Genomic DNA, 22,872 nt, shown 5'->3' with positions numbered 1-22,872 from the left:
GTTTAATAAGGAGGTTTTCATACCTGTCCAATTCTGTGTTCCCTTTCCCAACCTTTAATCTGTTGATGATTAATGCCTATATGCAACCCTTGCATTGTATTTGTGTTAACCAATCAGCAACAAGCACATATGTGGCAATGCTGTAATATTCAATAAAAGGAACTCCCCGAGACATGCTCGAGAGATGCCTCCCATATGACACTTGTCATTCGTCTGTCGTTTATTTCAACCCAACATAACATACACAAAAAGATGATTGACAAAATAAGTCATATGTATGTCTCAATTAGTATTTTCATTAAAACCTTTTGCTTAGTTGCTCTTGTTACATCATTTTCCTTTAAAAAAAAACAACAAAAAACTTACCTGATGTGTTTTTGAGCAATATTCTCTTGCAGTGTTCCCTGAATTCATGTTTTTATGTAGTGAACATATATTTGTGTCTTTAAATTTTTAAAAAATGGTTATAGAGTCATAGAATCATAGAATTGTAGAGATGGAAGGGACTATGACGGTCATCCAGGCCAACCCCCAGCAATGCAGCAATCGTTTTGCTCAACGTTGGGCTGAAACCCACAAATCTGAGATTAAGAGTCTCATGCTCTACAGATTTGAGTTAATACATTTTTCCATATGTGTCTGTAAGCCTTGGGCTTACAGTATGTATAAGCAGTATGTATAAGCACCTGAAACATCTTGGATTTTCTATTAAATTACAAAAAATATTTTGTCACATTTGATGGTACAAAATCAATACATTTTAGTTAAGAGGTAAATTTCATGAAATATACCTGATAATATTTATTCTGAAAAACTGTTAACCTCCCCCTGATTTGGTTTGCACTACATAATCATCATTATGAAAGATGTAACATATAGCAAACTTACGATAGAATTACAATGGTTTCAGGACATCTCTCTACTGACCAGTTTATATAGTAAGTAGAATCTAAGTCCTTTCTCCATCCAACAATTTTAAGTACGTATGTTCAGTCTTTCTTCTCTCTCTCTCTCTCTCTCTCTCTCTCTCTCTCTTTTGGTACCTTAGTTTAACAGATGCAGCAAATGGCAGGTTGTTTGTAAATCCAACTTTTAGTATTTTGAATGTTCTTTATCTTACCTAATTCAGGTTGAATATGAAGGCCTGAAACACGAGATAAAACGATTTGAGGAAGAAACTGTATTGCTTAATAGCCAGCTAGAAGATGCCATCCGGTTAAAGGAGATTGCGGAGCATCAGCTAGAGGAAGCCCTGGAGACGTTAAAGAATGAGAGAGAGCAAAAGAACAATCTGAGGAAGGAACTCTCCCAGTATATCAATCTAAATGATAGCATGTATAATAACCATATTAATATCTCGGTAGATGGATTAAAGTTTGGAGAGGATGGGAACGAACCTAATAATGATGACAAAATGAATGGACACATTCATGGACCCCACATGAAAATGAATGGTGACTTTCGGACTCCCACAGTTAGGAAAGCAGAATCACTGCACCCAGTCTCAGATCTCTTCAGTGAGCTCAACATCTCGGAAATGCAAAAACTGAAACAGCAGCTCATGCAGGTAACATTTGACATGTACCGTTAAAAGGGGAGTTTCATATAATGTACTAGATATTGGGCCCAACTACATTTTGCATCCATCCGGTGGGAGGGTGCTTTGTAGTTCTGGTAACTGCATAGGAGAAAGAATTCCACCAGATGTGGTTTTTCCCATTATAGTGACAGAAAAAAATGGCAGATGCAGAATTTTATGTTCTGTGCTGCTTTGACAAGCATATGCCTCCCTGTTTTATCTTGCCTTCCTTTTTATTCTCCTCTCCTGTGCCCTGTGCCTAAGTTTTCTTCAACTATATATACTATATATACCTCTGCATCTACTGTTTCCTCCTATGTGCATACAATTCCTTACTTCCTTTAACTATCCTGACCCTCAGGCAGCCTCCCTGGATTCTTCTCCTGTGCAATCCTGTCCCTCCATTCCACCTACTTATAGCCCAACATTGCAGATACATATATTTATAGAGTTAGGATAAAGTTTGCTTTTTTACGTACAGTTTAAATTATTTTTCCATAGAAGCAGATGAGTTTCAAGTTTCACCATGTATAGGTATAGGTTTATGGGTGCTACACACTCTTAAATTCCCAGTGTTACAACTGGGAAATAGCTAGACCAGCCAGACCAGTGTGTATTAGAGTTACCGGTATTTGTATTAGGATTTGTATTAAGCTGTGTGTTGGACACCTAAATCCTGTAATAGCTAATTAGGTAAAGGTAAAGGTACCCCTGCCCGTCAGGGCCAGTCGTGACCGACTCTGGGGTTGCGTGCTCATCTCGCTTACGAGGCCGGGAGCCAGCGCTGTCCGCAGACACTTCCGGGTCACGTGGCCAGCGTGACGAAGCTGCTCTGGTGAGCCAGCACCAGTGCAGCGCACGGAAACGCCGTTTACCTTCCTGCTATAAAGCGGTACCTATTTATCTACTTGCACTTAGGGGTGCTTTCGAACTGCTAGGTGGGCAGGAGCTGGGACCGAACGATGGGAGCTCACCCCGCCGTGGGGATTTGAACCGCCGACCATACGATCGGCAAGTCCTAGGCATTGAGGTTTTACCCACAGCGCCACCCGCGTCCCATAATAGCTAATCAAGCTAGACTTAATTCCTCTGGAATTAGCTAATTAAGCAAGGCTAACTTCCTCAAGGGACGCGGGTGGCGCTATGGTCTAAACCACAGAGCCTAGGGCTTGCCGATCAGAAGGTTGGTGGTTCGAATCCCCACGGTGGGGTTAGCTCCCGTTGTTCGGTCCCAGCTCCTGCCCACCTAGCAGTTCGAAAGCATGTCAAAGTGCAAGTAGATAAAATAGGTACCGCTCCGGCGGGAAGGTAAACGGCGTTTCCGTGCGCTGCTCTGGTTTGCCAGAAGTGGCTTAGTTATGCTGGCCACATGACCCGGAAGCTGTCTGCAGACAAATGGCGGATCCCTCGGCCTATAGAGCGAGATGAGTGCCGCAACCCCAGAGTCATCCGTGAATGAACCTAATGGTCAGGGGTATCTTACCTTTACCTTTAACTTCCTCATAAGGTGATAGCCTGTGGATGGGCCGTTAAGAAGCCAACAGAGCATCCAAAGAACTTTGAGATTGGGGTGGCGTGGAACAAGATAGATTACTATTTTATAGTAGATTGTTTGTCAGTACAAGGCCTATATAGCTTGTGTATGACAACAGTAATACAGATGTATTACCTATCAAGATTATTGCCTAGAGCCAGGAACACTGTTCCTAATTATCTCTCTTCCTAACTATATATTCACCTAACATTCCCATAAATTACTATCCTTTATGTGTCATGGGGTTTGAAATAATAATGGCCACCATCTACTAAACTAATTAGGTTTGGTTTTATTACATCTCATCAAACAAGTTGCACCACTCACACTTGATAGAGCTCATTTGCTGCTGTTCTTTTCTTTAAAAAAAATAATAATACACTGCTAGTCTAATGCCATTTCTCCCTCAAATTGCTATTAAAATATATCTAAAGTATTTGGAATGGTGTGCATATCTCAACTAAAATTTTCCAGGTTTGGTGGAAAATATTGTTGCCTATGACTGGTGACACAAATATTGGCTTATTTGCATGCCACGTTAAACCATAACTGAAAACAAACTATGGTTTCACATGAATGAGCAGCATGCAAATGCACACTGCCCAGAAAGGGTCTCATGTTGTTCCATTTCTGGTGGACAAAGCAAGCTGTAGGCCAACATGTTGTGTCATCCGAATCTGGGCTCAAGAAACTGGAAGCAGTTAATAAGGAGCATACAAACCACAAGCCTGGATTCAGACAACATAAGCCAGATTCTTGCTTATTTTGTCCATGGTGCAACTGCAGCAATAGTGAGAGAGGAGCATTGTGGCAGCTTTTGAGTAGTGTACGCCAGCAGTGCTGCTTGCTCACGTAGCTATAGTTTAATATGATGCCTTAACTGGGCCCATGAACACAGAACATGAGAAGGAATTGTTTATTTACTTTTGCTAGCACAATACCAATTGCTTTATATATAACAGGAATGAGAACAACCACCATCACCACCATAATAACCAACAAAGGTACAGGTTAAGACATTGTTTCTCTGGCATTTTAAATGAAATTATTTTTTAGGTCTGATGGACAAGGAAGCTATATTTTAAGCACTGAAGCGAAGTCATCCATTTTGCTGTCTCAATTGACTTTGAAGTTGTGATGTATCTGGAAGGTGCTTTTCTTGTTTTTTAACTTGTGCTTTTTTGTTGTGCTATTATTTTAGTGTATTTTTTTATTGTGAACTGACCTAGGATGTATTTTTATGAAGGGCATCATACAAATGCCTTAAATAAATAAAATGCCACTTTCTTGCAAAATTTAAGATACTGTGTGATTGCTTAGGAGGAAGAACTTTCTGACCTCAGCAGTAGCTGAGGTCCCGGTTCCTAGGGCTCAGTCTTTTTAAGATACCGATGGGTACTGAGCAGTTAGTTTTGCACCCAGGTTCTTTTTTGAGACATTAATATTTTTCTCCCTGGGTTATTGCAGGTGGAGCGCGAGAAAGCTATTCTCCTGGCTAATCTTCAGGAGTCACAGACCCAGCTGGAACACACAAAGGGGGCACTTACTGAGCAACATGAACGGGTCCACAGGCTCACTGAGCATGTCAACGCTATGAGGGGTTTACAAAGCAACAAAGAATTGAAGGAGCTAGATTTTGAGAAAGGCCGGGATTCTGGGGAAGAAACCCATGACTATGAAGTGGACATCAATGGCTTGGAGATTCTGGAGTGCAAATACAAAGTAGCTGTCACAGAGGTGATTGACCTCAAAGCTGAAATAAAGGCCTTGAAGGAGAAATACAATAAATGTGTTGAAAACTACACCGAAGAAAAGGCGAAGTATGAGAGCAGGATCCAGATATATGATGAGCAGGTGACAAACCTGGAAAAGTCAACTAAGGATAGCCATGAGAAAATGATGCAGATGGAAAAAGACTTGCAAAGAATTACAGGTGTTGCAAATGAGAACCACAATACACTCAACACAGCCCAGGATGAGCTGGTGACTTTCAGTGAGGAGCTGGCTCAGCTCTATCACCATGTGTGTTTGTGTAACAACGAAACTCCTAATAGGGTTATGCTAGATTATTACAGGCAAAGCAGAGTTACTAGAAGTGGGAGCCTCAAGGGACCTGATGATCCAAGGGGGCTTCTGTCCCCACGGCTGGCTAGGAGAGGGATGGCATCTCCAATAGAAGTGAGGACACCGACTGAGCAGATTTCAAGGGAGAGTGCAGAAGCCAACAAAGAGCAAAGTCCAACAAAGACACCCACAATTTCTCCAGTCATCACAGCCCCTCCTTCCTCCCCAGTTTCCGACACTAGTGACATTCGCAAAGAACCGATGAATATTTACAACCTGAATGCCATAATAAGGGACCAAATCAAGCACTTGCAGAAGGCTGTAGATCGGTCGCTGCAGCTGTCACGGCAGCGTGCAGCAGCCCGTGAACTAGTACCTATGATTGATAAGGACAAGGAGGCCTTAATGGAAGAAATACTGAAATTGAAGTCCCTGCTGAGTACGAAACGAGAGCAGATAGCGACCCTAAGGGCTGTGTTGAAAGCCAACAAACAGGTAAGCTGTTAACTGCCCATCTGCCATTAGAAAGGTGGTTGTTGTTTAGTAGTGTCCAACTCTTCGTGACCCCATGCACTCCATGCACGCCAGGCACTCCTGTCTTCCACTGCCTCCCGCAGTTGGTCAAACTCATGCTCTCTCTCACATAATTTATTTTATTTTAGGTACTCTTAACCCAAAATTACTTTAAAAAAACAGTTAAATTAATTTACTGCAACAGTGAACTTAGTTCACTTAGTTTTTATTGAACAAATTTGAGCATTCTACAAAATAATAAATGTGGCATACACTCAAGATTGCATTGAATTCCAGAGGCCTAGGGAACCAATCATATTTTGCTTTTACATGTTTAGCGTTAACAATTAAGCATTATTAGGATACATGGTTATACATAAGGCATAAAGGTAAAACTCTTCCAGATGGCCTTGCCACACTAGTACAGGAATGTGTTTTAACTGAGTGTTGTTCCTGAACCAATAACTTCTGTGTGCCCAAGAGTTCTCACATCTCTAGAGTGGTGTTTTGGCTTCTAGTTGCTGAAGAATGAAAACTCGAAGAAGAATTATTTCAAAATGCTTTAATATTTAGATTGCTGCATTGCATATACAGATTGCTGGCTATAGGCAACACGATCAATCCTAAATACAGCAACAACAAAGGCAAATGCTCTAATTGCCAAAACTTTAGTCATTGATCCAACTCTGTCACCCACCCCCGGTTTTCCTTTAAAGGGATGTGGGTGACCCTGTCTAAACCACTGAGCCCCTTGGGCTTTCCGATCAGAAGGTTGGTGGTCCTTGTGATGGGGTGAGCTCCCATTGCTCTGTCCCAGCTTCTGCCAACCTAGCAGTTTGAAAGCACACCAGTGCAAGTAGATAAATTGGTACCACTGCAGCGGGAAGGTAAACGGTGTTTCCATACACTCTGGTTTCCATCATGGTGTTCTGTTTCTCCAGAAGTGGTTTAGTTATGCTGGTCACATGACCCAGAAAGCTGTCTGTGGACAAACACCGGCTTTCTCAGCCAGAAGCAAGATGAGCGCCGCAACCCACAGTCGCCTTTGACTGGACTTAATTGTCCTGGGGTCATTTACCTTAACTTTTTACCTTTCCTATATATAGCAACACTAGACAGCTCAGTACAGTCAGTATATTTACTGACAGGTAGTTCACTAAAAAAGTACAACACAGTTCCTACCTCTGACTGCCTCTTGTTCTAGGCAGACATCTTACACATAGAAGGTGTGCCAGCAAATGTTCTCCCAGCAGAAATTCAACACAGTTGATTTCCAGCCAGCCACACTACCAACACCTTGTTACAAATTCAGGGCTACTTATACTCTACTTTGTGCTGAATCATTGGCATGGCTCTGACTCATGCCTTACATGTTGTTAAAGTTTGTGGGTCATAAATCCTTTGACCCATTGAGTCTGCTGCAACGGCCCTGCAATAAATTTGATTTATTGCCACTCCCACAAACTCCAATGGCGCCCACATGCTTCCACTCCGCACACTGCCACTCTTCTCAGTTGCCGGATAATAGCAGAGTTCACACACAGTGTAAAATGGCTTGTCTGTGTCGATGTGGTGTCTTCAATAACTCAGCTCGACACCAGTGCTTCTAATCTATAACTCTTTATTTAGAAGCATAGCAAACAGAAAAGAAAAACCTACAGAATCTAGCTGCATGCTTGCAGCTTTCTGCCTCTAACAAAAATGAAACTACCTTGCTCACATTCTCAGACAGACTGCTCTCCAGAGAGAGCTCAGCCCCCACAGAGCACAGATCAAAGGAAAATGGCCGGGTCATGTGGGCAGTGCACCCAGCTAATAAGAACACTTCTGAAGTGTTAACTCTTAATGAGGCATCTGATCAAGACTTGTATTTTAAAATGAGCTTAAAAATATATATATATTTGCAGATGCTTGTGTGTTTTTATGCCAGGCAGAAGACCAGCTGGCTAAAAGACTTTGGCAGATGTTTATCCTCCTGGACAAAGGCCCCCCTGATTTATTTATAGCAGGAGCCAAAATTCTCAAAGTTGTAAAAAGGGAATTACAGGCTGGGAGCAAAGGTTACTAGGTTACTGACCCTACAGAATACAATCAAGCTGCAAAAGCACTAATTAAGAGTTGGTAAATAGTAGGATTCATTGTTTAACAAAATATAATACAATGTGTCTCCCATTAGAGACTTGAGCCACAGGTTAAAGGGCAAGAGCTAATGGGAAAAGCAGCTGGCCAGGAAAGGGGGGTGTAAACTGAAGAAGTTTTACTTTGAAAAGGATCTATGTTAATGTTTAAGATATGTTGGCTTAAATGTAATTATGCAAAGGATTTAGAAAGTAAGAAATGTTAGATTCTTATGTTAGATTCTTATTTCACTGATGGTGTGTGAGAATGTGAACCCAAGATCTCTGATCTCTGTTTAAGACAGAATGAGCATTTGTTTTAACCATCTGTTTTGGAGGGCAATAGGGCAAGAAGGGCAAAAGGTGATCTGGTAATTAAGGTACCTTGTTGAGGCAAATGTAAGATATATGGCTACTTGTTTGCCATTTATAGATAGAAGGAAATATAGCTCTTTGTCTCCCATAAAAGGCAATAGGAAATGGGTGTATCTTTTATGATTGGTTCTAGCAAACAGCCAATAGGAATTTCAACCAGGCTGATTGGACAGAGGCAGCCAAAGGAGGAGCTAGGGGGCTGGGCTGAGGAAATATAAGTGCTGGCCATCAGGGCTGGAGTGGGCAGAGCTTTGGTAACCATATACCACTGTGTCTCTCATTTATTTTTCTGACAAATAAATTATTATTTTAATTTCTCTATTGGTGCGTTGAATATTTCATTCCAGCTAAGCATTAACCACAAGCAGGGTGCTACATTAACTGTCCAGAACCACAACACATGTTCCTTGATTCACACCTAACAAGCTGCAGGTACAAGAACAGTATATTCAGATTAACCCTGTCTTGACCTTTGTTTGCAAGCATAACTTATTCCAACAGGATCGTTTCATTTTGCTGTTGCAAGCTGCCACATTCAGTGACAGTTACAGGGAATGCACATACAGCAGGTTAAAATCTAGCTTTTCCAGGTGATAGGGCTGGAATTTTGTGCTAGGATTAAAGATGTTCAAAAGAGGCCCGGGTCCTTTATCTGTTGTGATAGCTGCCTTGGTTCCAGTTTTTAGAAGGCTGTGGGAGATGTGTTTTAGTTATTGAAGGCCCTCTTACCTTTTCTTTTATAACTGAGGCACTGGAACAATCACCCCATGTATTTGCTACTACGGTGGCAATGAGACATTAGTTGGACACCGATAAAGGATGTTGTAATAGTGTTATTTCTAGCATCAGCAGGTATTGGCTCATAGTTGACATTGGAGGCCCCTTCCAAGTCTACGATTCAAACTGTTTTGATAGCATTCTTCTAAAGAATTGAGATTGGATGTAGGCACTAGTATTTCAGAGATCTGAAGGCAGTTTGAAAGAGTGTCATGTGTACACTCATCCCACTTGGCCTCCAGTAAATGGGGTTTGCAGATATTTGTATTGTTTCACAACATTTGACTGGAGTTGACAGTGGGGCAGAAAAACATTATACAGTGGTACCTCGGCCTACAAACACTGCAGGTTACAGACCCTGCTAACCCGGGAGTAGTACCTTGGGTTAAGAACTTTGCCCCAGGATGAGAACAGAAATTGCGTGGCAGCGGGAGGCCCCATTAGCTAAGGTGGTACCTCCGCTTAAGAACAGTTTTAGGTTAAGAACAGACCTCCGGAAAGAATTAAGTTCATAACCAGAGGTACCACTGCACCATCGGGATGAAGTATCCTTCAGACTGCTTTCACCTTTTTTCAGCCAAAGAAAACTTTTGCCTCATATGTTTGAAATGCAGTGTATTCCAGTTGTATTGTATAAGCCAGACAGAAATAAATTTGCACTAATTACATGCTATGTAAATGTGAGTATATTGTCTCAGCTGGTTAAATATTACAGTTGTTGAGCTAAACATAGCATCTTTCTTGTAGTTTCTGTTCCATCCAGCCTACCTTTACTGTCACAATCAGTATGCTTCTCAATCTCGTTTGCTGGAAACCACAGGAGGGGACAGTGCTGATGTGCTCAGGTCCTGCTTACTGGTTTCCCACAGGCTTCTGGTTGGCCACTGTGAGAACAGGATGCTGGACTGGGTGGGCCACGGGCCTGATTCAGCAGACTTCTTATTTTGTGTTCTTAAATATACATACATATATAATGGCTGTGTCTTTGCTTCAGACAGCTGAAGTGGCCCTGGCTAATCTGAAGAATAAGTATGAGAATGAGAAGGCCATGGTGACAGAAACCATGACTAAACTACGTAATGAGTTAAAGGCTTTGAAAGAAGATGCAGCAACCTTCTCATCCTTGAGAGCCATGTTCGCAACCAGGTACCGAAATACTTTTTTAAATAAATAAATAAATTCAATTTCGTTATCGTATATACCTTGACATAAAGCAATTTAAATAATAAATAAATAATAAAGAAAGATAGTACATTGGGATAATGCAAGTGATTTTAAAGAATACAGTGGAACCTTGTTTCCCGAATACCTGTTATTGTACATTTTGGCTCCCAAACGCCAAAACCCCAGTAGTACCGTACTTTTCTGTATATAAGACGAGCTCTGTTTACTTTATAATAATGTTTTAAAACTGGGGGCGTCTTATACACGGGTAGTGGGTATGGGTGATGGGTGTTTGGTTCCATCCCCCCAAAAAGCCCAACAACTTATACACGGGGGGGGGGGGGGTGTTATACGGTAAATGCTTCCATTTTCGAACATTTTGCGGAACCCGAACATGCTCTTGCAACCAATGGGAAGCCGCGCCTCGGTTTTCAAACATTTTGGAAGCCGAACAAACTTCCAGAACGGATTTCTTTCAAGAACTGAAGTACCACTATAGTCCATTTATTCCCTTTTCTCATTAAGAGTTCTCAAAGTTCATTCTTGCTTAGCAGGCAGATAGTTAATGCTTACTATCTTACAGTGCAGTGCAGCCCAGCTGACTTAAATAGGGCTTACCGGTACTTTCAGGTAAGTGGGGTTAGGATTGCAGCCCAAGTCAAACACCCCAACTTCACAAGTCCATTCCCCCATCAGTCTCTACAGCAATCTCTATTATCAACTGTGATAAAGTGCAGATCCCTGTTATGACGTCTTGTGCGTCCAGCGATCACACTCTTTCAGAAATATGGCCTTCTTTCCCAAGAGAAACTAAGACAAAAACGTAGTTATTTATGTCATAAGGGCACAGGTTCATTTCAGTTGGGATATGAGGTTATCAGTTATTACGAGCTGAATATGCCCAAGATTCTTTTTATAATGCATTTGAATTACTTTTAAAGGAAACAACAACAAAAAAGGCACAAAATTCAAACTTATAATCTTAAAAAGGGGGAGAAACAGGCTTATGAAGCAGTAATGTCAAAAGAGATTAGGGCATACTTAACAGTACTTTGAATTAAATTAAGAGGAAAAATTGATACTTTAGTATGGAGAGGTATTAGGCATATAAATAATAAAAGTTTTCAAATTCCCTAAAACTTTCCTATTTTTACTGCAGAATTTCTGGTGAGCTTGATACTTTAGTAAAATTTGGGAGTTACTTAGTTTGATTGTTCTTTCTTTCTGAGCTTCACTGGAGGGTTTCAGTTCTTTTCAAATGCAGTCCATGTAGCAGTTAATATATAAAGCAGTGGTTCTTTTATATTAACAAATTTGCCATTAATAAAGCATTTAGACAGTTGGGAACAAACAAAAAAATCAGTTATTGATAAGCATCAAAGTCCACTTAAGTGCAGAACATTGTGACTTTTTGAGTACTTGGCTTGTACTGAAATGAGAGTTCCTGTAAGCAAAGAAGCTCTGCTTTCAGTATAATTAAATATGCTTCCCTCCAGCTGATTATTAATACTATGACATAATGTCTTGGCTCTGTTAGGAATATTACTACTTGTACATTACATTAATTTAATTTAATTTCCTTAAGCAAGTTCCGCCACACCTTCCACCTTTCCAGCAGATCAGATAAATGTTAGTAGCACCATACATAAGTTTCAGAGCAAGTAAGAGATGGGAAACTGAGGAAATAGTTTTCTTCAATGTCTTAGGCCTATCCACACTTGTGCTTGTTGCATGATTTCAAGCCGTGGGACTGAGAGGGTTTTTCACTCAAATTGGTTTTGTTCAGTGGGTTTCTTGAAGCCTTTTGCTTGGCTGACCATTTTTGATTGCATATTGTTTTGTTTTTCTCTCTCATTGAATTGAGAATAATTCAGGGCAGGTCCATGTTAGAAATGTCTTATGGCCCATTGACTCAGGCAAATTTAGTACCTTTTTCTGTCATGGAAAAGCATTAAATTGGCCCAGACTGCACATAAATATAACCAGCAGGCAGCAACATCGGTTACTTTAGACATAGTTTTTCCACCTGCCATGATAACAGGTAATGCGTACATTCTTTATATGTAGCTGGTTCTTGCTGACATTTCTCCATGAGGGACATCCACATAATCTGGAAGACACTTCTCCCTCCCTCTGTCTCTCCCCCCAGGTGTGATGAATACGTAACACAGTTGGATGAGATGCAGAGGCAATTGGCGGCTGCAGAGGATGAGAAGAAGACCTTAAACTCTTTGCTGCGGATGGCTATCCAGCAAAAGCTCGCCCTCACCCAGCGTCTGGAAGACTTAGAGTTTGATCACGAGCAGTCCCGGCGGAGCAAAGGCAAACTTGGAAAGAGCAAGATCGGCAGCCCTAAAGTAAGTGAGGAGGCATCAGCCACCGTGCCAACCATAGACACTTTCCTCCTGCATAGTCAGGGCCCACAGCAACCAAACATACTGGTCAGCAGTGGCACTCAGAGGAAAAGGTATGCATGCAGTCGTCTTTATAGTACAGTGCAGTGGCCTGACTTGAATTAAGGTCATTCACTGAATTGCAAATAACGAATATATTTTGGCTGGGGTCATTGAGATATGGGGCTGTGTGAAGAAGCGACTTTTCAAAATGTGAAGCCTGGCTAGTAATTCCATCTGCCCATAATATTTTTTTCTTCCTTTTGATATAGTCATAGATCATATTCTGTCAGCATTTCAGCATATTCTGTATGTTTTGAATGTATCTGCTTAATATATAGCAAAAATATACCTCTTGATGGGGCGGGGTGAAGTGGAGGGGCATGTCTAAGAGGCATATCCACATCCAGAGGGAAATGATCCTCTGATAAACTAAGGTGCCTATAAACTTTCCCTTTTCTCTTCGTTATTGAAATGTGGGCAAGGAATGTGATTACCCTGATGTGCTTCTCAACACCTGTGTTAAAATGAATAAATGTTCAATAGCAGATGACTTTTATTCAAACCCAGAAACAAACGCTAGTGGTTTGCAGAGTTGCATATAGTTCTGTGGCTGTCCCACCAACAGGGGGAGGGAGGTCAAGGAGAAGATGGTGGACAAAAGGTCCCCCCACTTTGTGGGAACAACTTCCACAAACAGTATCTAAACAAGATTCCCCCCATTCAGAGACTTTTAGGGCAAACTTTCATTGTCTGTGTACTACATGTTCAGCATAAATGTTAAATGCAGATATTATAAATGAAGTGGAAAATATGCATGATGCCTAAATAATAATTAAAAACCTAAATTGGGGGATGAGAATTGGATGAGGGGGCCTGCACAAGATGTGACCCACCAAGCCACACCACCACCATGTATTATGGCCTCAGATTCTTGACAACACTGAAGAAGAGCTCCAAGCAAGCAGCAAAACGAGATTTTATTGACCCTATGGTGGGCCATTGTACATGGCAGGTGATCTATGCTCAGCTTGATGGGTCATGTTGAGCAGCTTGTATTTTCTCCTTCTAAATTTTATTAAGTGAAGCTTCCCTTTATAGGAAATACGTTTTCCTGTGGGGTGGCAGCAATGATAGGGGTGGTGACAACATGCTGGTTTGCTTTGTGGAGGGTGGTGGTGGTGGGGAAAGGAATGTGATAATGTCATTCAAGGAGCCATGGCTCAGTAATTAAAGTAAAAACTCTTTTGTTTTCGTATGTATTTTTTCTTGGATCTCCTGCAAGACTATTCTCACCTTCCCCTTGTGATCAGAGCCATCCCAGGACTTCAGGGACCCACCTACTGCCTTTATTAAGAACCCCCCCTGATCACACCTCCACAGAATCATTTCTTCTGAGGGGCCCCCCTTCCATGGCCTCCATGAATGAATTCTTCTATGGGCACCGTCTCAGCAAGGAAAAAAGGTTAACCGTGGCCATCCCAGGTAAACATTTTTTCCTTGGGTGCATGTAGTGCAAAATGATTAGCTGAGTATAGGGGGAATCCCCGCCAAACACTGCACATGCATTTTTAATTAGGGCACATTCTTCCGTCTTTTATAGATTTGCATCTTTAGTCTGCCCCAGACTACTCCTACATGATAATCAGTGAAACTGTTCTGGAGTATGTGATTGGACGATTTCATCCGAAGTGCCCTCTGCTCATTTCAAGCAAAATTCTCAGTGGGTCACATTTCCCTCTGGCCCAGGTCAGATAGTCAATCAAGGCTTCAGAAGCAATGCTTTATGAAGCCAGGAAGGCTTCCCTTGCCCCCTCCCCTTTGTGCACTGACTTGGGTGCAAAGATCCTGGCTTGTATTAAGCCAGAGCTCCTCTTATACCTGAGCAAGGAAATTCTGGTATGTTAACTAACTAACCACTCCTGTTTGTTAAGCCAGAATTCCCATGGTTGGATGTAGCAGGGAACTCAGACTTACTATAAGGTGGGAGAAGAGAAGCAAGGGGAGCAGTGCTGGGACCCAATGGTCATTCACAGCTTCATAATGCATAGATTATGGAGCCTTGAATGATTGCCTGAATTGGGTCATGTTACTGTAGTCAAGATGATAATTTCAACTGGAGTTCTGTTAGTGCCTTGGTTGAGTTTGATCCAGTGTTTCATTTGAAGCCATTTGATGAAATAATAAACTGGTGAAATGAAACAGCTATGATGACTTGGTTGAACAGTATATTATAATGTATCTCTCAACAGATAGATGCATATATTCAGAGCTAACATGTTGCCTTTTTCTTACCATGTGCCAGTTGTGTTTACCCTGCAAGATACTGATAACATAATTCAAAGAAACCTTCCAAGTGCAGGGGAACTTCTGAATGGTGTGAAATTTTAGGAAAAGTTAGAAGAAAGATAAAACATTATTGAGTTTTGACACAATGTGCACAACCTAACAGAGGTAATTTCAGTGGTTTAACTGCTTAACTGTGTTGGGTTGAGGCCAGGACTTGAACATTTACCCTGGATTTACCACTAGTGTTCCTTTCATGCCCTTGTATGTTGCTTACTGACAGTTTGGCCAACTGGAAACAACATGGAAACAACATGGAAACATTAAGCCTACACAGCGCTGTGTAATGAGAGGCACTTGCAGGTTAAAAGCTCTCGGTGGTATCCAACAAAGTAGTTCTGTTAGTGCAAGGATTTCTTCTTGCAATATGGAACTTCCCTTCCTTCTTTTCTCCCCAGATCTTGCCCCCTCTCCAGATCTGCTCAGGAGGTCTGGGGGAACTCCCAGAGCAGAATGGGGCATGCAGGGAAAGGAGAGGAGAGGGATAAGTTCCATTGCACAGCCAAAAGTCCTTGTAGTAGCAGAAATACATAGCTGGATAGTGCCCTTCATCTGCAACCTTGTGCTACTGTTGTAGATGGAATAGCTTGTTTACATATACTGTAGGAAATGGCATTTTTCACAAAGAAAGTATTTGAAATAGTATCCTGTGGAATTGAAGTCTGTTTCCTGGAGAACCATAATGATTACTTAGAATCATTATGTGAAAGTTGAGGGGGGAAATACATAAAGCAATGCCATGCCTCCTATTAGTAAAAGGAGAGTAGCTTTGTTTTTCAGTCTGAAACCAGCTGTAGTGGGGAGAAGCCCTTTGGCCTGTTGATATACATTCTGGGGTGCAAAACTCTTCTTATAATGTGGCTTCTGATCACCCTTGCCTGCTTCTACAAAATCATCTCTAAGCTCAGAAGCATGGAAGAATAGCCTCCAAAGCTTCAGAGAAGCAAAGGCTTTATTTTTAGAGGAGGAGTACAGTAGTTTCCACTGTAACAAAATCATAGACTTAAATAAAGCAAATGTATTTGTCAGAAATTTCAAAAACATTTTAGGTCAGCTCCCTGACCCAGTGCTTGTGATTTATGTGGTAATAATGTGTAAAAGACAGCAAGATATTTGTAAATCTTGAAGCAGTTTTTTCTACAAGCCAAACCAAATTTTCACCAGAAAGATTTAGGAAGCATCTGATTAACTATAAAAACAAAGCATATTGATAACCAGTGTAGGTGTGGCTGAGGACAGGGGCGTTCACCCAAGACCTGCCCCTAACACCCTCGCTCCCCCCTCTAGTCTAAATGGAGCTGCTACTCAATTTTAGTTGACTGCAAGTAGAACCCTCTGTGTGACTGGGGACTCTGATGAAGCAGGGACCTGAACTGCACAGAGTTATTCTGTTTGCGTTCAAACATTCACAGATAGAAGTCCCATGTAAGTGGGAGACCAAGCAGTGGGGATGGGGTGATGTGCATATGGATGCTGGGGGTGGGGCTTTTGTGCACACCCTGCCCCTGTTCCCAGGTTGCCTGAACACACCTTAAGATACAATAGATTGAGCAGAGACCTCCTTTTTAGGGTACAGCTCACCATCTAAATTCTGCTAGAAAACTAGTTGTTGGTTCTGGTTGCCTAGGGCAGTGTTATATATGGCAAATTATGTCAGATTGATTAATTCAGCTATACACTGGATTTAGGCATGTCGCAAAAATGGCAGGCCAGGATATCACAGTAACGAATTGTGAGAGGCAATCAGAATAAAGTCATTTCCATTCTTGCCTTCATGTCTCCCCTGTACCCTGCTTATTACTTATAATCGCCTCTTTTCTACCTCTCAAAAGTTCTGGCACCAGTGGAACGTTGCAAAAGGCAGGACATCCTTCATGAGGAGCACTTGAGAGGAATTTTCATGGATTTTGCATCTAGGCCCAGTACATGTTACCAAATACAAGGTGGGGGTACTTTTGGTCATTATGCGTAGTTCCTCCACCACTGATAATTACGCTGTTGGAATGTGCTAAAGTTGATCCAAATCTGACATGCTTTTGGTGGAAATTATCTGATGTATTTTTAATTCTTTTAAACGGAAGAGTTCTTTTAAATTAAAAAGTTCCTCTTTCCAGGCCCATTGCCCTTCCAATAATACGAACTTGCACTCTGCCTTTTGACTTAGATACTTCATTATCATCTATTAGAATAAATGTTTATCTTTTTTTATTTGTCTTTTAACTGCAACTCCAAAAGAGCCTGACTTAGAGTAGGCTCATTTACATTAATGGTCATGACTAACTTAGATCTATTAATTTCAATGGGTCTACTGTAAGGAAAAATTACTTGAATACAACCCATTGTAAAAACAGAAATATAAATTTTCTAATAAAACCAGTAGACACTTAACTAAAAGTAAAGGCAACATACCCAGACTTTTTGTTATCACCAAACAAAAATAAGTTTGCTTCTAAAATGTAGGCTCAGGCTCAGACAGGCTTCTGGGGAACTCTTTTGAGAGCTTCCACTGAAAATACCTTCCTTAAGTTCTTTATGTTGTGAATTAGAAATATACAAGGTAACTTCCGATACTGGCAGGTTTTTCCTGCTCTTTTCCTAGTTACATGTAAGAGCAGTCAAGAGCTGATAGAAAAGTGAATGAAAGCAGCAGGAGTGACATCCTTGTTCCTTCGTGTCAGAAAATGTGCTTGTAAGCAACAGCAGTTCTCTCATTGTGTAGAGTGCAGAGCAGTATGAGACTGAAAGGTGTGCAGTCACAGGTGCTTCTAGTATCTGTTGGAGCCAACAGTCAGTCAGAGAGTTTTAAACATGTGAAGTGCAATTCAGAAAGCTTTTCTTATTGAGATTATTAATATTGTGCATGTGGAAGCCGCTGGATGGACAAAAACTGACTCTTGTATTGAAATAAAAATTATCCAGTCTAAAAATATGGTTCAAAAGCTTTACACACAGGACTTAATTTCAAAATAACTTTAAACAATAAAAATTACATTCAGTTAGTTCCGTATTTCTTATACTGGTCTCAGCATAAGGCATAATAGATTACAAATAACTTGTTTTCTGTGCTAAAATCAAAGCTCTGTCTCTTCTCCAATGCAGCCTCAGGCTGTTTGCTGGAAACGGAGAGAAAACACATCTGTTCTCTTCAGTAGCTTAGAACAAAAAGACACCGCACCCAACATGGATGCCTACCAGATTAGCATATGCATAGATCTGAAATCCTTTCATGTGACTGTGATCTCTTTCATGTGACTGTAAGCTAAACACCTTGTGACTGAGCCACAAATATAGTCCCATGATACACCTCCATTACAGCTCCTAACCTGGTAGGCCGTTCTTCAACTTCTTGGAAATTTCCTGCCATGTTTCACAGTATACAGTACACGCGGCTGCTGCTACTACTAATTTTATTATTTATACCCCGCTGACTGGCTTGCCCCAGCCACTCTGGCCGGCTTCCAACTTAGATATAAAAAATGAATTAACACACTATAGACATACCAGTTTATGGGATGTGTCTCTGTACAGTGCCAGTCACATGTATTAGGGCCAAGCTACATGTTACGTTCTTTCAGGTCAGCTCTTGCCCCCTGGTTCAAAAAAAATACTAATTCAATCTTCTCCCATCCCAGCTGCCATTTGACCCCAAAGGTGCTGTATGCTGACCTATGCACAATCCTATTATATGTACTTAGAAGTACATCCTACCGTGTTCTGTGAGGCTTACTGCCTTGTAGGTTCAGCCTTCATTTTTTGAGAAAATGCATTTCTAGACCTTTCAACAACAACCAACCACCAATGTGTCACGGGAATGAGTTAAAATTGAATATCATAATTCACACCATGCAGAACTATAGTACTGCAGAACTATAGTCCATAATTCAGTTTAATTTTATTTTTTACAATGATTTTTAACCAAATAATGTCTCAAACTTAAAAATATAACTGGAAGAAGAGTTAATATAACTACAAGAAAAGGAAAAGGGTCTAGTATTAGTGTTTAGTTACTCTTCTTTCTTCCATTTATGAATTTTACTGAAAGGTCTTTTTAAAAAATTGAAAGTCCTTTTTAAACTATGTGCAGTTTCTTAAAAATGCTGCATCTTTTAGGTCTGGTGCATCAGATACAGTTGGCGGAATCCATCTGATGCATATTTTTGTAATATATTCTTAGGCAGCAGGTGCTGACTTGCTTGGTGCTACGTTTTGAAATACCATTTCACACATTTAAAAAAACAACATTTAAAATGTTTGGTACTGCATGGAATTAGATTTTTGTTTTATTTCAAGTGCTAGAGGTGCAGTGGCACATCAAAGTAACTGAAAGTGCAATCCTATATGCTTGCTATGCCAGGAAAGAGGATATGCTGCTGCTGCATGGGTGGAACAGCTGCCATATCCTAAGCATGCTAACTCTGGGAGGGGAGGGGAAAACACACAAAATACAAAAATGGTACAAAAACAACAGACATATCCCCAGTGCTCCTAGAAACATGACCAGTGTCGACCAGGAAGAGGTGAGCCAGCAACAATGGCAATATGTTTTCCATGCATGAAGGGAACAAAGCCATGTTGCCATGGCCCCAACATGGAAGAAGCACAGAGAATAAGGTAGTGTCCACAGATACAGCCAGAGAAATTCTGTGCTGTGGTCCTCAAAGCAGACAGAAACACACCCAGGAGTTCACTGGTTTAATTCCACACAAAGAGCAAATCATTAACTTCACCCCATCCTCATCCCAAGTGGAGGAAAGAAATAAAACTACCAGACTCCAAATCCTTGAAATGAAATATGTTGTAGGTGTGACACATATTGAAATAAATTATTTCTCAAGAGCAGGATTTGCTATAGCATTTCATGAACTTGGTAATAATTGCTGCCAAAATAGAGCAAAAAGTGTAAGGCTTGGACTAAACTTAATTGCAAGCCCTTGGTTTCCTCTTTGTTTTGTTTTGCCTTTGCCTGCCAGTGGTGCTTTCCTGTTTTTGTGCTTGGTATTCTGCAAAGTTGGAACAAGCATGCTCTAATTCAAATCCACACAGATTTCCGCCACCCCTTGTTCCTGGTGGGCATCATTTAGTGAAAATGTGATGGCCAGTACAATTGCGTAGACACACCAACAAAGGTTCACTTGCTTCCTGGGGCAGTAGCTCAATACCCCAATGAAAATACATTTACAGACAGCTTACACACACCATATTGGTGGGAAGGTCCAGGATAGCATAGAGGGAGGCAGGTGGGCAAGTGGGCAACGAGCATTCACCTCATGAGCATTTTGCCAAGGAAGTGCTCCGCCTAAGCTAGGAACCACACAGGAGCATGCTTCCTTTCCCTTCCACCAATGGGTTTCAGGGGAGTGAAGCATAGGATGTGGAGCCAAATGTACACATTGCTGCATAAGGGCAGGTGGTTACAGCACACTTACCTTTGGCACACAGAAAAACATATGTCCTGATCCATTGTGAGACCCGTGCCCAAGAGAGGGCGACTGCCCAAGCAAGATGGAGTTCCATAAGCTTGGGTTTTGGAATAGACAGGAAACTCCAGTGCTAACAGACCCACATATGTATCTGGGGGGGGGGGTTTCCATCGGTATACTTTTCCATGGCAGAGACACATCGTGTGTTCTATTAGCATAGTGGGGTTTTGCCAAATCATAAAGCTGCTTAGCCAGAGGATGTTGAGTACCAGATTGCACTCTTGAAGCTTCATCGGAAAATACCATAGTCCTGGTTGTTTTGTACGTTGGGGAATTGTATAATATTGTCTGTTGCATTCTTCGGCCTCCCTGTGTTTTCACTGAACTTGATTACATTTCTTCTTTCGGTTGAAAAATCAGCTTTAGATGGATCAGATTTAAATCATGTGATATTTTAAAAGCTAAAAAAAAATACTTAAGAGGACATTTAAAAATAAAATGTTTTTTTGAAAGTGCTCCAGATCTGAGAGCTAGCTTGATATAAGCTAATATCCTTTTCTATGGATGTTTATGCTGGAGTTCAGTTGTCACTGGAAGAGATGCTCCAAAGAAGATGACACTAAATAAGCATTGATCATTCCTAGTGTAGCACCCTGCTTGTGGTTAACGCTTAGCTGGAATGAAATATTCAACGCAGCAATAGAGAAATTAAAATAATAATTTATTTGTCAGACAAATAAATGTGAGGCACAGTGGTATATGGTTACCAAGCTCTGGCCTGGCCTCCTGCCATTATGGCCAGCACTTATATTCCCTCAGCTCAGCCCCCTTGCTCCTCCTTTGGCTGCCTCTGTCCAATCAGCCTGGTTAAAATTCCTATTGGCTGTTTGCTAGAACCAATCATAAAAGATACACCCATTTCCTATTACCTTTTATGGGAGACAAAGAGCTATATTTCCTTCTATTTATAATTGGCAAACAGCCATTAACCTCTACAAGGCACCTTAATTACCAGATAACCTTTTGCCCTAGACTAGGCGCCTTAACTAACATTTCATCTTTCCACACATTATCAATGAAAGATCTCCTTCTTTGGAGGTCATTAAGCAGAGGCTTGACAACCATATGTCAGGAGTGCTCCGATGGCGTCTCTCTGTCTGGCAGGGGTCCGGACCCAATGGCCCTCGTGGTCTATTCCAACTTCTTCTGTGATTCTATAATTTCTTACTTTCTAAATCCTTTGCATAATTACATTTAAGCCAATATTTCATACATAACATATATAGATTTTTAGAAGCAAAGATCTTGTCTTAAGTAAAAAAGGAACTTTATAAAAGCTAAGTTCTATAAGTTCTCTAAATTCTCTGAAGCTTCAAAGCAGCTTCAGAGAGAGAGAGAGGCCTCTTCCCTAGCCAGCTGCTGTTTGTATTAGCTCTTGCCCTTTTAACCTTAGGAAGATGTGGCTCAAGTTTAATGGGAGGCAGAATAATTAATTGTTTTTGCAACCTTGATTGTATTCTATCATTTGTATGGTCAGTGTGACCTTTTGCTCCCAGCCTGTTTTATGACCGCAATAAACCAAAGGGGCCTCTGACAAAGACCTTGCCTGCTGGTGTCCTGTCTCGAAAGAAACATGTGAATTTAAGCTCATTTTTTGGAATACAGGAATCTGATCAAAATATAAGCCTTGATAAAAATGCAGGCTATGATCAGATGCCTCACTAGCACACTGTGAAGTGCTGTACTTAACAAATATTTCATATTTATCTGCTGGGACTGACTTAGTAATACTTGTGTGTGCTCCAAATGTTCTAAAGGCATCATTGGGAAAGAAGGTGAAAACCTATTGTTCCTTCCTTTCATTTAACAATAAATTTGGGAAGTGTTCCAAAACAAGATGGCTTTAGTGAGTAGGTTTCTTCTTCTCCCCATCCTTACACCCAGTGATGGTAATCTGGGGTGCAACTGTATGCTTTAAAGATCTGTTTCATCTGTGACATTTTTTGTATGTGGAAAACAGCTCCATTTTAGAACCTTTCTATCCACATGAGAGTTTGACAGTTTGTGCTGATGTTTTCAAAACCAGAGGCTGCACAGCTAGGACTTCTGCTAGTCAGAGAATAACCTTTTTTCCATCAGGACAGGTCTTCAGTTTCTTAGCCTTATGTTCTTAAAAAGTATCCACATCCCTACTTATTTATGAGCCCTACTTATTTATGAGTTATTTATGAGTTTCACTTCCAAAGAAATAAATAAAAAGCACATATTTCCTGTGCATATTCCAAATTACTCATTTTTTTAAAGTGAGGAGAATACAACAGAACAAAGCATGGAAGTAATTTTATGTTCCCACCTAATATCACAATCCACCTGATAGTTAACTTGCACAAACGCCACTGGAATGAATGCAACCTGTACAAAAACATAGCATTTCTTCCAATAGAGCTCATGCAGGAGAAGTTCCCATCTAGAATCAAGGGCTTTATTTATTCACAGCACATACAGAATTCTGTGCTCCTCTCCTCTCTGGTCCAACTTAGCCCCCCTGAGAACCCCATGCATATCTAGGGCTCAAAAACCATACAGCACA

The 22,872-nt window shown here is 41.0% G+C and overlaps 1 protein-coding gene and 1 long non-coding RNA gene across 20 annotated transcripts in view; one reads left to right on the top strand and one right to left on the bottom strand.

Moving 5' to 3' along the window:
• The window catches only part of BICD1 (BICD cargo adaptor 1), a 141,740-nt gene that overhangs the window by 91,229 nt on the left and 27,639 nt on the right, over positions 1 to 22,872 (top strand). For 6 of the 19 annotated variants that reach the window (XM_083572298.1, XM_083572293.1, XM_083572290.1 and 3 more), the window contains exons 5-8: positions 1,130 to 1,567; positions 4,581 to 5,672; positions 9,954 to 10,105; positions 12,273 to 12,480. In XM_083572298.1, coding sequence (XP_083428424.1) covers positions 1,130 to 1,567; positions 4,581 to 5,672; positions 9,954 to 10,105; positions 12,273 to 12,480 — 1,890 coding nt within the window. Of the gene's footprint in view, positions 1 to 1,129; positions 1,568 to 4,580; positions 5,673 to 9,953; positions 10,106 to 12,272; positions 12,591 to 13,801; positions 14,002 to 16,694; positions 16,806 to 22,872 lie in introns of all 19 variants that reach the window. The other 13 variants (XR_014538673.1, XM_083572286.1, XM_083572294.1 and 10 more) reach the window with 8 other exon arrangements.
• Positions 1 to 22,872, bottom strand: part of LOC310742848 — a 175,859-nt gene that overhangs the window by 142,679 nt on the left and 10,308 nt on the right. The window lies entirely within an intron of this gene.

This window comes from Podarcis filfolensis (assembly GCF_964270895.1).
Source record: "Podarcis filfolensis genome assembly, chromosome: 10".
Lineage (NCBI taxonomy): Eukaryota > Metazoa > Chordata > Lepidosauria > Squamata > Lacertidae > Podarcis > Podarcis filfolensis.
The sequence above is the reverse complement of the archived record's forward strand: the minus strand, read 5'-3'. Positions and strand labels throughout refer to the sequence as shown.